This window comes from Myxine glutinosa, chromosome 8, assembly GCF_964187855.1.
Source record: "Myxine glutinosa chromosome 8, kmMyxGlut1.1, whole genome shotgun sequence".
NCBI classification, from domain to species: Eukaryota; Metazoa; Chordata; class Myxini; order Myxiniformes; family Myxinidae; genus Myxine; species Myxine glutinosa.
The window spans coordinates 150,147,501-150,164,005 of NC_136268.1; the positions used below are offsets into that span (position 1 = coordinate 150,147,501).

Consider the following 16,505-nt stretch of genomic DNA (forward strand, 5'->3'; position numbering starts at 1 on the left):
CTTGTGTTAGTGTTGAAAAACCACTTTTCGCACTTGTGTTGGTGCAGGAAACCACTTTTGCACTTGTATTAGTGTGGAAAAACCACTTTTCGCAGTTGTGTTAGTGTTGAAAAACCACTTTTCGCACTTGTGTTAGTGTTGAAAAACCACTTTTCACACTTGTGTTGGTGCAGGAAACCACTTTTGCACTTGTATTAGTGGGGAAAAAACACTTTTTGCACTTGTGATAGTGTTGAAAAACCACTTTTCGCACTTGTGTTAGTGTTGAAAAAACCACTTTTCGCAATTGTGTTGGTGCAGGAAACCACTTTTGCACTTGTATTAGTGTGGAAAAACCACTTTTCGCAGTTGTGTTAGTGTTGAAAAACCACTTTTCGCACTTGTGTTAGTGTTGAAAAACCACTTTTCACACTTGTGTTGGTGCAGGAAAACCACTTTTGCACTTGTATTAGTGTGGAAAAAACACTTTTTGCACTTGTGATAGTGTTGAAAAACCACTTTTCGCACTTGTGTTAGTGTTGAAAAACCACTTTTCGCAATTGTGTTGGTGCAGGAAACCACTTTTGCACTTGTATTAGTGTGGGAAAAACACTTTTTGCACTTGTGATAGTGTTGAAAAACCACTTTTTGCACTTGTGTTTGTGTTGAAAAACCACTTTTCGCACATGTGTTGGTGCAGGAAACCACTTTTGCACTTGTATTAGTGTGGAAAAAACACTTTTTGCACTTGTGATAGTGTTGAAAAACCACTTTTCGAACTTGTGTTAGTGTTGAAAAACCACTTTTTGCACTTGTGTTGGTGCAGGAAACCACTTTTGCACTTGTATTAGTGTGGAAAAACCACTTTTCGCACTTGTGTTAGTGTTGAAAAACCACTTTTCGCACTTGTGTTAGTGTTGAAAAACCACTTTTCGCACTTGTGATAGTGTTGAAAAACAACTTTTCGCACTTGTGTTGGTGCAGGAAACCACTTTTGCACTTGTATTAGTGTGGAAAAACACTTTTTGCACTTGTGATAGTGTTGAAAAACCACTTTTCGCACTTGTGTTAGTGTTGAAAAACCACTTTTCGCACTTGTGTTGATGCAGGAAACCACTTTTGCACTTGTATTAGTGTGGAAAAACCACTTTTCGCACTTGTGTTAGTGTTGAAAAACCACTTTTCGCACTTGTGATAGTGTTGAAAAACCACTTTTCGCACTTGTGTTGGTGCAGGAAACCACTTTTGCACTTGTATTAGTGTGGAAAAAACACTTTTTGCACTTGCGATAGTGTTGAAAAACTACTTTTCACACTTGTGTTAGTGTTGAAAAACCACTTTTCGCACTTGTGTTGGTGCAGGAAACCACTTTTGCACTTGTATTAGTGTGGAAAAACCACTTTTCGCAGTTGTGTTAGTGTTGAAAAACCACTTTTCGCACTTGTGTTAGTGTTGAAAAACCACTTTTCACACTTGTGTTGGTGCAGGAAACCACTTTTGCACTTGTATTAGTGGGGAAAAAACACTTTTTGCACTTGTGATAGTGTTGAAAAACCACTTTTCGCACTTGTGTTAGTGTTGAAAAACCACTTTTCGCAATTGTGTTGGTGCAGGAAACCACTTTTGCACTTGTATTAGTGTGGAAAAACCACTTTTCGCAGTTGTGTTAGTGTTGAAAAAACCACTTTTCGCACTTGTGTTAGTGCTGAAAAACCACTTTTCACACTTGTGTTGGTGCAGGAAAACCACTTTTGCACTTGTATGCAGATCGTAATAATGGCCTGTTGCAAAAAAAGTGACAACTTGCAAAGTCGACCCAACTTATTAAATTTAACGTTTCAATCTGTGCCTGTCGTCAATCCCAACAGCCAGTTTTGGCAATATGGTCCATTGTACTCTCAAAAAAAACATTGTGGTCATTAGGCCACCACATTATTTTGGTGTAGAGAGAGCTTCACTAATGGTTTTGCTGCTTTTGAATATGAATGGTAGGTGGTTAATAGGACACTGCCATTGGGGCCCAACTTAATAATCTCTTTTGTTTTTTTTTTGTTCCAGTCTCTAATCACCTTTGTTAACAAACATCTCAACAAGCTGAATTTAGAAGTCACCGAACTCGAAACACAGGTGTGTATAAAATCGGTTCAACTCGATTCGTTGCTATTGCGTCATCGGTTTGGTATTTATTTGTAATTGGAGTACCATAGGCAGAAAGCATTTTCATTCGATTCCAAGGGGGGAATTTTTTCATTTATTTCCTTTGGTTTCAATGGGTTACCCAGTTTTTCCATACCGACTGTTGTTGATTTTTTAGTCTCTTATCTCGGTCCGATTTTAGTTCAATTTTGCAGTGTAGCCATTTTGCATCTCCGATCAGCATCCTGCGAAGGGTCCTCATTCTTTTTTGTCCATAAGCAAGAGGGTGCCATGAAAATGTCAAACAATTCGCCCTTTGTTTGCCTCTTCGCCAATGGCACGTCCACCATGTGCAGACTCTTGTCATTTTCAATTTGTCAATGTTACTCGAGCTCCAAAGGCTATATTATTACATCATTTGTTTTCAACTCTAAGACCACCATGTCAGTGATTCTCAATATTTAAAACAAAATAAAACCCTTGAGAATTGACCCCTTTAAGAGGAGGTCAAGCAATGTGGCAAACGTTGAACATCTTATTTGAAGGCCTTTAATTATGTCATGATACTCCGATCCCATCTTTTCACTCCCATGTTCCGACTTGTCTATGCTCTCTTATCCCCTGTTTAAGATTCCTTGTGATCCTTAGAGCTGCACGGTGAAAGCAGAGGTGTTACTGAACCAGCAGTTTGGACTGAGCTTTCCGCTTTCTGCAAGCCGCTAATTAACGATTTCTTCATGAAGTGCAATGAAGGAACGGATGTGCATTGTGTGGTGTCTTCGTGCAGTTTGCAGATGGAGTTTATCTTGTACTGCTTATGGGCCTTCTTGAAGACTATTTTGTGCCCTTGTACAATTTCTACTTGACTCCAGAGAACTTTGAACAAAAGGTAATTGTTTTATATCTCTCTCTCTCTCTCTCTCTCTCTCTCTCTCTCTCTCTCTCTCTCTCTCTCTCTCTCTCTCTCTCCCTCTCTCTTTCTCTTTCTCTTTCTCTTTCTCTTTCTCTTTCTCTTTCTCTTTCTCTTTCTCTCTTTTTCTCTCTCTCTCTCTCTCTCTCTCTCTTTCTCTTTCATCTAGCACGTGTACTTCACATTGAAATAATTTTAAGTTGTACATGATGTATTTTTTTTTTTGTTGTTATTTAGTGACGTATCGGCTTTCAGACGCAGACTGGACCACAAAATGAACTATGGCATGTGTGTTTAGGTGCATAATATGGCATTTGCCTTTGAACTCATGCAAGATGGTGGGCTCGGCAAGCCAAAAGCACGTCCAGAAGGTGGGTTTTATTTTGGTTTTCATTTTCATTTTTTCATTTTGGATTTGCTGATTACTATTGGTCAGCCAACTTGCATGATGCAACATTGGCAAAAGTGATTGCACAGATTTGTGGTTATCTGCATGTTGAATATATTTTGTATCCATCAAAATGTAGATACAGGAATTTTTTTTCTTTTATAACGAGGAATACAATGGTTTGGAAGATGTGGGGATGAAGGAGAGAAAAGAAAAAAAGGAAGTTATGCTTGAAATAAGGCGGGTCAGAGGAGTGCAAATTAATGGCCTCACAATTGGGTAAGAGCACTTGTGGCCCTGTGGTGGCAGGAGAGGAGTCGGTATTCTTCTTCAGTTTTATGAATACGCAGCATATATAGAGACTAACACATTATCAATGAAGAAGTAGTGTAAACTTTCATCTTCCTGGGTTTGAAGATTGAAGTGAGTGAGTGAGTAGAGATTGAAGTGAGTAAATGAGAATGTAACGCAACAGGACAAAATAAACAGCAGATATATATCCAGTACATATGTATGTATGTATGTATGTATGTATGTATATACATATATATATATATATTGTTTTCATTCTGAAAGTATTCAGACCCTTTCACTTTTTTCACATTTTGTTATGTTACAGCCTTATGCTGAAATCGTTTAAATTCATTTTTCCCTCATCAATCTACACTCAATTGAAGCCTGGTGTTGGCTTAGCGGCTAGGTAAGGGTGCCAGCTTAGGATCCTAGGATCCTGGGTTCGAATCCCGGTCGATCGCTGAATTAACGCCAGGGGGGGTTGACTCAGCCTGTCATCCTTCCGAGGTCGGCTAATTGAGTACCAGTTCACTGTTATATCCCTGTTTGTCGTAAAAGGCAACAAACAGGGTTGGCGGCAGGAAGGGCATCCGGCCGTAAAACATTGCTTCAAAAAGGGGACCAACAAAAACAACAACAACCACGGTGCCCGAAAAAGGCCAACCCCCACTTTGCGGGGAAAAATGGCCTCTAAAAGGTGGTTAATCTACATTCAATACCCCATAATGACAAAGAGAAAACAGGATTTTAGAAAGTTTTGCAAATTTATTAAAAAGAAAAAACTGAAATATCACATTGACATAACTATTCATACCCTTTGCTATGACACTTGAAATTTAGCTCAGGTGCCTCCCATTTCTCTTGATCATCTTTGAGATGTTTCTACACCTTGATTGGAGTCTACCTGTGGCAAATTCAATTGATTGAACATGATTTTGAAAGGCACACACCTGTCTATATAAGGTCTCACAGCTGACAATGCATATCAGAGCAAAAACCAAGCCATGAGGTCGAAGGAACTGCCTGCAGAGCTCAGAGACAGGATTGTGTCGAGGCACAGATCTGGGGAAGCCGACAAAAAAATCTCATTGAAGGTTCTTTTGAAGGTTCCCTTCTTTGGAAATGGCATTGAAGGTTTCCAAGAGCACAGTGGCCTCCATAATTCTTAAATGGAAGAAGTTTGGAACAACCAGGACTCTTCCTCGAGCTGGCCGCCCGGCCAAACTGAGCAATCAGGGGAGAAGAGCCTTGGTAAGAGGGGTGACCAAGAACCCGATGGTCACTCTGGCTGAGCTCCATAGATCCTGTGTGGAGATGGGAGAAACTTCCAGAAGGACAACCATCACTACAACACTCCACCGATCTGGGCTTTATGGCAGAGTGGCCAGACGGAAGCCGCTCCTCAGTGAAAGACACATGAAAGCCCGCTTGGAGTTTGCAAAAAAGCACCTGAGGACTCTCAGACTGTGAGAATCAAGATTCTGTGGTCATCAAAATCATCAAATCATCAAAGAAACCGCCAAATACAGAAAATGATGATGATGATGATGATGGTGGTGGTGGTGGTGATGATGATGATGATGATGATGATGATGATGATGATGATGATGAATTAAAATCCCATGAATTCCTCGAACTCTGAGGATGACCCAAATGATAGTCCTGCAACGACGTGCACTGAGAGCAGGCAGGAGAGGCAGCAGTTGAGGGTGTTGGTGAGGACACTAAGACGGCGGCAGGAGAGGAGGGTGCTGGTGGTGTTGATGTGGAGGGAGCAGGTTGAAATAAATGGGTAATGGAGAGCTGCCTGGCAGATTGCTGCAGGTTTTCATGCAGCTCTTTGTAGGGGAGAAGCAAATCATCCAAGCCCCTCTTGAACTTGAGGTACCTCTCCATGACTGGAGATCTTCATCAACTTGCATCTTCCAACTTGTCGATAAGCACCCGCATGCCATGCAGAAACTCACTCAATAACTGGACTGTGAGGTGAGACCTCGGCACCTCTTCCTCATCACTGCCTGCTTTCTCCTCCTCGGAAACCGTTATAATGGCCTCCAACTCCTCGGTTAGGTTGTCGCCATGTGAGACAATGAGATCCTCCAACTCCTCAGGCAGCATTCCATCAAATCCTTCCCCTCCTTACTGCTGTGCCAACCCAACAATCACATGCATCTCCTCAGTGTTATCAGGAAAGCCAGTAAGGTTTCTGACTGCCTGTGGCCACAGGTTGTGCCAGCACGCGTTGATGATGAAGGCTCTCACCTCATCCAGTGACTCCTTGATGGCGCCGATGCAATGGGCAATGTTGAAATCCTTCCAACACTGCCCGACGGTGAGCCCTGGGTCAGACTTCATTGCATCTTTGATTTTAAATGTTGAAATCACACCTTGGTTTAGTGGCTGGATGAGGGAGGTGGTGTTGGGCGGCAGGAAGATCACCTCGACATTCGGGTGAGCCACCTCCAGGTTCGCGGGGTGGCCAGGAGCATTGTCCAGTAGCAAGAGAACCTTGAACACAAGGTTTTTGTCCAACATGTACCTCTCCAGCTGAGGGACGAAACAATTATGGAACCAGTCCAGGAAGGTTGCTGCTGTCACCCAGGCTTTCCTGTTGGCCCTCCAAAACACAGGCAGAGTTTGCTTGTTCTTGCCATTGAGAGCACGCGGGTTCAGGGAATGGTTCAACATCACGGGTTTCAGCATGAGTTCCCCTTTTGCGTTTGCACAGAGGAGAAGAGATACCCCATCCTTGGCAGTCTTGAATCCGGATGTCCCCTTTGAGATGAAAATTCTCATGGGCATCTTTTTCCAGAAGAGACCAGTCTGGTCAGCGTTGAACACCTGCTCTGGGAGGTATCCCTTCTCTTCGATCAGCCTCGCGAGTGGAGCAGGGAACGCTTTTGCAGCCTCGTGGTCCGCGGAAGCACGCTCCCCTGAGAGCTTCACATTTTTGAGACAGTACCGCTCCTTGAAACAATTGAACCATCCATCCCCTGCTTGCAGTGAATGAAGTCGCGCTGCTTGTATCGTCATCGCCCGGCGCATCACTTGTGCTGGCACCACCCGCTCCAGACAGATGATTGTAAATTCGTTTGGCCTTTTCGAAAATTAGCGGTCCACTCAAAGGCATACTTTTCTGCACGTTGTCCTCGATCCATATGCTGAGAGCCTCCTCCATCCTTTCTATGTGGACATCCCGGACATGGGTGACCACCTTTGTACTCAAGACAGCGCTCACTGAAATACTGTCACAAATCGCCTTCTCGTTCTTCCTTATGTTACGGATTCGGCACTAATTATTGTTGTTATTATTATTATTGTTGGTTCTAAGTATTATAGTTATTGTGGTTTAAGGGAAAGGGTTATTGTGGTTAAAATGTTTAAAAGCGCTCATGATAAAAATGATACCGGGAAATAGGATAGTGCACCGGAAGACAGGGAGCGAAGAGGAAGAGGGCGTGAGGCAGAGGTGAAACGACGTTTTTTTGAAAAAGCTCCGTACCTAGCGTGGTCGAGCGTACATGGCGAGTGAACTTTGAGTCCTTGAAAGGAATCTCGTGCGATTGTTGTTATCGCTGGAGTTGTGGGAAAGCCTGCGAAGCCAGGTACAGGTGTGAGATTCCGGAGAATCTTCGACTAGAGGCTGTGGCTCGAGGAAGAGCCGTCCGCCATTTCGGGAACCTCGCGCGTCGTTCGTGGAACCTTGTTTAGCCGCGTCCGCTGGTCCTGCCCTCCGGTGGTTTGCCGAGGATGTGTGTGCGCGACAGCGGCCTTTGAAGAATACGGTGCGGTTCGCGACTGCACGGTGTATGTGCACGTTTGGATCGCGGCTTTGGGAATCCTCTTTCCACCGCCAATTGGGGTTGGCTGGGACCACGTGACGGTCCCCGCCTTGCCTACATCTCCTTACCCGTCTCATCGCATCATCGCCTCTTCGCCGGGAGCACCATTGTGTTATAGAGACATTGAGAAGGGCTCTGTTTCAGTCCCTGGGGTTGCCGTGAGTTTGAGCTTGGTTACCATCTTCAGATTTTGATTGTATGGTTGATTGCCACCATTGTTGTATGGTTCTTCTTGTGTGCTTTTAATATATTATTTGTTCATTGACAACCATTGGTGTGGTTTCCTTATTGATTTGATTGTTTCATTTGATGGTTTCATGGATGGTTTCATTAGTGATTGATTTTGAAACGGAATAACTATTGTTTCTGCCGTGACTCCTCTCGGGGTTCGGTGGTATACCGAGACCAGAAGGTCGGGGAGGAACACGTAACACTTATGTAGCAAACAGTGGATTCATTGACGCCATAATGTCTGCCCACAGAGGCTGCACTCTCTCTTCTCAAAAGCCGGCCGAATAGGGAAGGAAAAAACCCGCAATTTCACAGAACACAGCCGCCAAAAGAAAAAAACCCACAAATTTGAGGTCCTTTTTCCGCAAATAGAGAAACATGTCACACTTTATTAACCGTGAATACACGGATTCCGCGAATAGCGGGGTCCGACTGTGTGTGTGTGTGTGTGTGTGTGTGTGTGTGTGTGTGTGTGTGTGTGTGTGTGTGTGTGTGTGTGTGTGTGTGTATGGCCTGCCTTTGTAAGTACCAGCTCTTCCCAAGGCCATCAGCTAATTACAGAAAATAAAAATTGTTTGAGTAAAAAAAGACCACCAACGCCATCACGATTTGAGCAAAAATGCATCTTTGGTGGTGAGTCGTGCAAATAATCTGCGTTTTGGGCATCGATGTTATTTTAATTTTTCGTGCGAATCAGCTTCCCATAATGCTTTATGTGAAGCACATGGTGCCCCTCACTGAGGTTGCACTTGGGTGTGAATAACCATTTAGTGAACCTGTTTTAATTGCATTGAAGGGTCCTGCTAAGGTGAGTCGCCGATGCTCAGAAGGGCTGCCTGTAGCTAATTTTCAGCGATCTCTTATAAGTGTTCCATATTCCGGTCATGCATGTACGAGGCTGTCATTTTCGCTGGAATGTGCTCAGCAGAATTGAAAGAATAATTGGCGACTTTTAAGAGAATTCTCACGCCACTCGTGTTTACCCTTTCACCTTGCCCAGTTTAGCTTGAGGCTAGTTGGGAGCATTTTGATATTTTAACACATTCATTGTATGTAGCTTTTTTGTTTCGTTGTTGTTAAAAATGACAAATATGTGTCGCAATAATTTAAACTTCGGAAGAGAGAATATCTTGCTGATTCGACTAAGTGAGGTGTGCCATTCTACCGCCAAATACAAATATTCAACATTATTTTTCTTTCCTCAAATTTTGTTGATAGATATGTATACCGTAATTATAGATACGTATACCGTAATTATAGATACGTATACCGTAATTATAGATACGTATACCGTAATTATAGATACGTATACCGTAATTATAGATACGTATACCGTAATTATAGATACGTATACCGTAATTATAGATACGTATACCGTAATTATAGATACGTATACCGTAATTATAGATACGTATACCGTAATTATAGATACGTATACCGTAATTATAGATACGTATACCGTAATTATAGATACGTATACCGTAATTATAGATACGTATACCGTAATTATAGATACGTATACCATAATTATTGATAGGTATACCGTAATTATAGATACGTATACCGTAATTATAGATACGTATACCGTAATTATAGATACGTATACCGTAATTATAGATACGTATACCTTAATTATAGATACGTATACCGTAATTATAGATACGTATACCGTAATTATAGATACGTATACCATAATTATAGATACGTATACCTTAATTATAGATACGTATACCGTAATTATAGATACGTATACCATAATTATAGATACGTATACCATAATTATAGATACGTATACCGTAATTTTAGATACGTATACCGTAATTATAGATACGTATACCGTAATTATAGATACGTATACTGTAATTATAGATACGTATACCGTAATTATAGATACGTATACCGTAATTATAGATACGTATACCATAATTATAGATATGTATACCGTAATTATCGATACGTATACTGTAATTATAGATACGTATACCATAATTATAGATACGTATACCATAATTATAGATACGTATACCATAATTAGAGATACGTATACCGTAATTATAGATACGTATACCTTAATTATAGATACTTATACCGTAATTATAGATATGTATACCGTAATTATAGATACGTATACCGTAATTATAGATACGTATACCATAATTATAGATACGTATACTGTAATTATAGATACGTACACCGTAATTATAGATACGTATACCGTAATTATAGATACGTATACCTTAATTATAGATACGTATACCGTAATTATAGATACGTATACCGTAATTATAGATACGTATACCGTAATTATAGATACGTATACCGTAATTATAGATACATATACCTTAATTATAGATACGTATACTGTAATTATAGATACGTATACCATAATTATAGATACGTATACCGTAATTATAGATACGTATACCATAATTATAGATACGTATACCGTAATTATAGATACGTATACCGTAATTATAGATACGTATACCGTAATTACAGATACGTATACCGTAATTATAGATACGTATACCGTAATTATAGATACGTATACCATAATTATAGATACATATACCGTAATTATAGATACGTATACCGTAATTATAGATACGTATACCGTAATTATAGATACGTATACCTTAATTATAGATACGTATACTGTAATTATAGATACGTATACCGTAATTATAGATACATATACCGTAATTATAGATACGTATACCGTAATTATAGATACGTATACCGTAATTATAGATACGTATACCGTAATTATAGATACGTATACCATAATTATAGATACGTATACCGTAATTATAGATACGTATACCGTAATTATAGATACGTATACCGTAATTATAGATACGTATACCGTAATTATAGATACGTATACCGTAATTATAGATACGTATACCGTAATTGTAGATACATATACCGTAATTATAGATACGTATACTGTAATTATAGATACGTATACCGTAATTATAGATACGTATACCATAATTATAGATACATATACTGTAATTATAGATACGTATACCGTAATTATAGATACGTATACCGTAATTATAGATACGTATACCATAATTATAGATACATATACCGTAATTATAGATACGTATACCGTAATTATAGATACGTATACCATAATTATAGATACGTATACCGTAATTATAGATACGTATACCGTAATTATAGATACGTATACCGTAATTATAGATACGTATACCGTAATTATAGATACGTATACCATAATTATAGCTACGTATACCGTAATTATAGATACGTATACCGTAATTATAGATACGTATACCGTAATTGAGTTGTTACTTATTTATTTGCTGCTAAATTTTATTTGGCTGTTTGGGGTTCTGTTTGATTTGAATGTTTATTTCAGCAACTTATTTGTTCTTTTTTTCTTTTTTTTCATCTTTTTTTTTGTATACATTGTCGAGGCTTGTGGAAGAGCTAGTACGAGTATATTGAATAGACATATATATATCTATATACTGTATATGCGAAGAATCAGCTCTTCGTTTGCAAAAGAAGTCCACAATAGCCTGGAATGGCGCAGTTTTTTATTAAAGCCAACTTATACGGATCCGGAGGAGACCGACGTCTACAGCAATCTACAGCAAGAACATGCCACGTCAAGCCTTCCTGAAAACACATTGATTCCCAGTCCATTTATATAGGGACACGTTTTATCAGGAAATCTCCGAGGGAACAAACAACACTGGGAGAGGTTCCTCCCACCGTTATCATTCGGGGGAGTCAGCTTTTCCTTATCATTTGGACCAATTGTTTCTCTGGGCTCCGAGAAAACAGAACTGTAACTCACAAAGAGAAGAGTGTATGCTTAGCCAAACAAACCCATATATTTTATGGGTTTGTGTACATGAGTAATCCAAAGCATGTTTATACAGAGTCATGCGTTGCTGAGATTAAAACAAAATATATATAGTTAACGATAGGTTTATGTCATTCTACTGGCATTACGCAAAAACAAGCGCATGTGGGCGTGGTTTTATGACCAGCCTCGAAAAAAGCACACGTATACCATTGTCCAGCATGACCTCATTTTAAATGAAAGCGAAGCAAAAACCTCATTGTAACTCAGGCGTCACTGTCATTAAACAAAACAGTTAATGTTTTTGGCAATTTATCAAAGGATTTATGTCTACGATTCAAGCAGCCTACCTAAGGTTCGAATACATTTTATTAACTCATGAAATAACATTATAGAACAGCATTTTATAACATAGCTTACGTGGTAATACGTCAGTCAACCGGCATTTATAATTGAGCATTAAGCAGTAACAAATCTGAGACCTGACATTCCTTCCTCTTGTCTCGTCGAGACAAAGTATCTCAAGAGACAACGTGCCACATCGGGCTTTATTGAAAGACCATCGTGTAATGCGGGTATCTCCCAAGGGCATACCGTGCGCCCAAAGCGCCTCGCCCGTGCATTTGGCGAACGTGTCGTGTGGTGCGTGCTCGGAGCCTGAGGGCTCAAAACATGAAAGTTCATTAACGTTTCGGATCCACAACGAAGACGTCTGGTCCAGATGAGGTTCTGCTCCGCCAGAGGGTGCATCACTTCCCCTGCGGAACTGGCTCCCCCCACCCTTTGCAGACGCAGTCCTTGCAGATCTTCGAAGTTAATCAACGGTCATGCCCATGAGGTCCCTCACGTGTTGCTGTTCTGGGGAATACAAAATGTCGTCAGTATCTTGTGTCTCAATTTCCTGGTCAGGGTACAGAGCGTAAAAATCCGAATCCGAATCACTTGAAGCAAAGAGATCCGCAACATGTGGATCAAAGAGATCCGAAACATTTGGATCAAAGAGATCCGAAACATTTGAAGAAAAGAGAGGGACTTCCTTTATGTCAAAGTCTCCCATGGGCGCCTGGTCGGCTTGCGGGTCTAGGATATCCACGTCGGGTCCCTCGACCGCCAGACCCAGTGTCGCAATCAGATCCATAGTTGGGTCGGAAGGGGGCGTGCAGCTGTCCGCTTGTAATACATAAGCAGCGTTAGCCAGTACACGCAAGGGGTTTATAGCACAAGTATCACAGTCATCACATACACCGTTACAGGCAGCAGCCAGTTCCCACATGGGATCCACACAAGTATCACAGTTGCCACAAAATTCAATGCAATTTTCTGGAGCGCCGGTCGCAACTGCCTTGTTGAAGGACCCGTTCAGGTCGACGGCCTCTGTGGTCAGAGCCATAGTTGTTGTCGGCGGCTTCTTCACTTTCCATCCTGTAAAATACTTTCTCATACAGAGGAGGACTAGAGATTTCATTAGTGCCCCCCAAATTACTACCCCGATTATCACAGCCAGTGCGGTCAATAACCACTTCACTATGGTGCCCGTCCATCCCTGGAACCAGTCAGTGAGCCAGCTAAATGTATAAGAATTTTCGCGCGCGATCCGATCGATCCAATAGTATGTCATGGGCCGTAGCGGTGTCGTTTGCCACCTTTTCTAGGGCCAAAGCCAATTTATCTATCCGGAAACTATCCATGACTGTGCCCGCTCCTGGGAAGAAGAAACCAAACACCTTTTCCCCTAGGCTCCCGTGTAGTTTAGTGGTTCCATCTTTGTTCATGACTGACCTCTTATAACGCCTGTCCAAGGACTTTGGGTCTAGCTCATCCAGTATCTCAACGTCAGGAAGGACTGAACCCAGATAACATGTGCCCCCCCAATTATTTGGTAAATAGGGGTAAGCCTTGTCGCCGCATATAAACATTGTCCCATGGGGTGGGACCAGGTGGGTGGATAAGCACTGGAGTCCCTTTACCACCCCATTAATCCTACTAACCCCCCTAGAGAATGTTATAGCCGTTATGTTGTGGTTGTGTTTATCTTGCAGTACTATTCGTAATGTAATCCCCGAGCTCCCTTGTCCCAGCTTCCCGGGGAGAGTGTAGGCGCATTCTGATTCTCCCATACGCAAGTGGCCGGAACCCTGGAGGCAGACCCTCCCTTTCTGTGGTTTGACCCAGACGGGGGCAGGCCTCTCGGCCACATGGGCAATCATTGACGGGCGATAATTAAATTGTCGATTGCAACTCTTGCCGTTGTCAACCCCTTCTCTTTCCAGTGTGGTGACTAAACATGGGGAATCGATAGGTTGTGAGCAGAGGTCATTGAGGGACAGAGGTAGCACTATCATGTGTATTCCTGTGGTGCCTGCTTGGGGAAAGCGCATGCACGACCAGCAGTGTGTCCTATTTTGAATTGTTGCCACCTCCCTGGCCACTTTCCAATATGTGTTTTCCCCCCTCTTTGGGGCCTTATCCTGGGGTTGCGGCGTGAGTATGTATTCGATGCATGGTATGTAGTTCTTTTCGCCACCGGCCGCGCCAGGGGTCCAGACGCTGCACCGGACCTGCATGGTCATGTCTTTCCCTAGGCGTGTGCGTGTTTGTAGCTTAAAATCAGGGGTTCCCCATTGGTATCCTGGTTGGGCCAAGGTCTTAATGCTAGCTTGCCCGTCTTCCCGGAACTCTCGTTGCTTTTGTAGTATCATGCCAATGCGTCCAGGCCCTGCCGACAGTGCTAGCCAATTTATGTTCACCCAATTTGTGTGCAGGGCTTTCTGTTTGAAACATGGTGGTGATACTCTTTGTCCCCATGTTACGGTGAGGTGTCGGGTTTCGTTTTCGCATCTATTGGAATCGGAATTTCCCCTAGCTGCTGTCGCTATCAATAGTATTGTACCTATGATTAGGCCCATCCTTACTGTGTTCTGGGGGTGTGGTGTCTGGTGCTTGTATGGCCAACTTACAGTGCGTGGCGTGGATCCACGAAGTCTTGCCCTCGCAAAAGACTGCCGTTGGTGTAGTCAGCAACACCTGGACTGGTCCCTTCCACCTTGGTTCCAAGGCGTTCTTGCAGGTGAAGTGCTCCACGAACACCTGGTCTTTTTCCTCTGGTGGAACACCTGATCCACAAGTCTCCTGGGAGCGCCTGGTCTACAGGTCTCCAATTTCCTAATCCACTTTTTTCAAGTGGATCCAATTTTATCCAATATTCAATTTTTTTAAATTCAATCCCATTTAATCCAGTCCAATTCAAATTAAATTCCATCCTTCTCTCAGCATCCCATTACCTGTTTCCAACATCAATAAAAATAAAATTATAAAATTAATAAAAAATCAATCATCTCAACTCTCAAATCGAATCAAAAAATAAAAATAAACGAAAATTACTTCAGCGAGAGTTTCAACTAGAATTAACACAAACAAACCACCATTAACCTCCATTAACACAAACAAACCACCATTAACCTCCATTAACACAAACAAACCACCATTAACCTCCATTAACCTCCCCCTATTATTTATTTATTTTCACGAATAAACAAATAATAGAAATAACCTGGTCTACTTCCAATTTCAATTCTGGTCAGTTCTGGTGTCTGGTCACACACAATGTTTTCCTCACCCACTGTGATTCGCTCAAAATAGATTCTCACTGTTATGTCTGAAATTCGTCTCATGAAAACCCATTCAAGAGTCCGGTGTGACAGACAGCCAAACACATAGACACGCCGAAGACCCCAGGGTACCCATCAAACTAGCTTGTCCCCAGATCAACAACACAGCGAAACATGTGATTTTACTAAAATAATCACTTACTCATAACTAGCTGGATAACTAGCATAACTAGCTCAACACCTGGAACTCATAACTAATACTCATACCACTAATTACTCATAATAACTCATAATTACTTCTGTAATTACTCATGCCAATACTTACTCAAAATAATGTAATATCCCAATCTTCACCCCTTATGCAGATCAAAGCACCCCGGACAACCCACAACCAATATCAACCACTGTAGCCGCCTTCCCCTCCAGGCAGCCACACACAGCCACATACATCTCCATCCACGTCACACAAGACAACAGCCAACCAGTGTGTCCACCACACAGAAACCTTTGGCAATGCAACAACCGAACTCCCAGACAACCAACAACAAAACCCAATCCATCTCCATGGCTCATCAAGCAGTTCCAACTTAATCCAGCTTCACATACCGATTTCCCCAAAAACTCGTGAAACTTCACCCCCATTTTGGAAAAACCCTGGACTAAACCCTGACACCCTAAATAACTTCAGACCCATCTCCAATCTACCCTTTCTGTCAAAAGTTTTGGAACGTGCTGTGGCCACTCAACTCAAACATCACCACTCTGCCAATAACCTGTATGAAACATCCCAATCCGGATTCTGCTCCAGCCACAGTACTGAAACTGCTCTCCTCAAAATCACCAGCGACCTTTTCTCTCCTCTGATGCCGGCAACCTCAACATTTTCATCCTCCTCACCTCAACGCCTCCTTTGACATCATCAATCACACCATCCTCCTCACCCTGTTTAGACCAGCTTGTGCCTATTAAACCCAAATCAGTTCACTCCCAAGCTTCACATGGACCACCTACTACTCTCAAATTATCCACTCTGGCTCCGGAATCCCAAAAGCACTCTTCTCTACAATAAACAAACTAAATAAACAAACTTTACAACGTGAACAAACTCCTCAGCTCCCTGGATACCACCACCTTGCTCCACACACCTGTTGGTGCACACCTGTGCACTCACACCTGGTGCCACCTGCACCCTCCTTCCTTCCTGGACCATTCATCCAAAGCAAAATTGACAGCATCTACAACAGCTTAATCACCACAATTCACTCCCCCTTAA

The 16,505-nt window shown here is 41.9% G+C and overlaps 1 protein-coding gene across 2 annotated transcripts in view; it reads left to right on the forward strand.

The window, feature by feature from the left end:
* Window positions 1-16,505, forward strand: part of LOC137433012 (beta-parvin) — an 85,105-nt gene that overhangs the window by 50,849 nt on the left and 17,751 nt on the right. For both annotated transcript variants that reach the window (XM_078783840.1, XM_078783841.1), the window contains exons 10-12: window positions 2,038-2,106; window positions 2,903-3,004; window positions 3,324-3,396. In XM_078783840.1, the coding sequence (XP_078639966.1) occupies window positions 2,038-2,106; window positions 2,903-3,004; window positions 3,324-3,396 (244 nt within the window). The remainder of the gene's footprint in view (window positions 1-2,037; window positions 2,107-2,902; window positions 3,005-3,323; window positions 3,397-16,505) is intronic.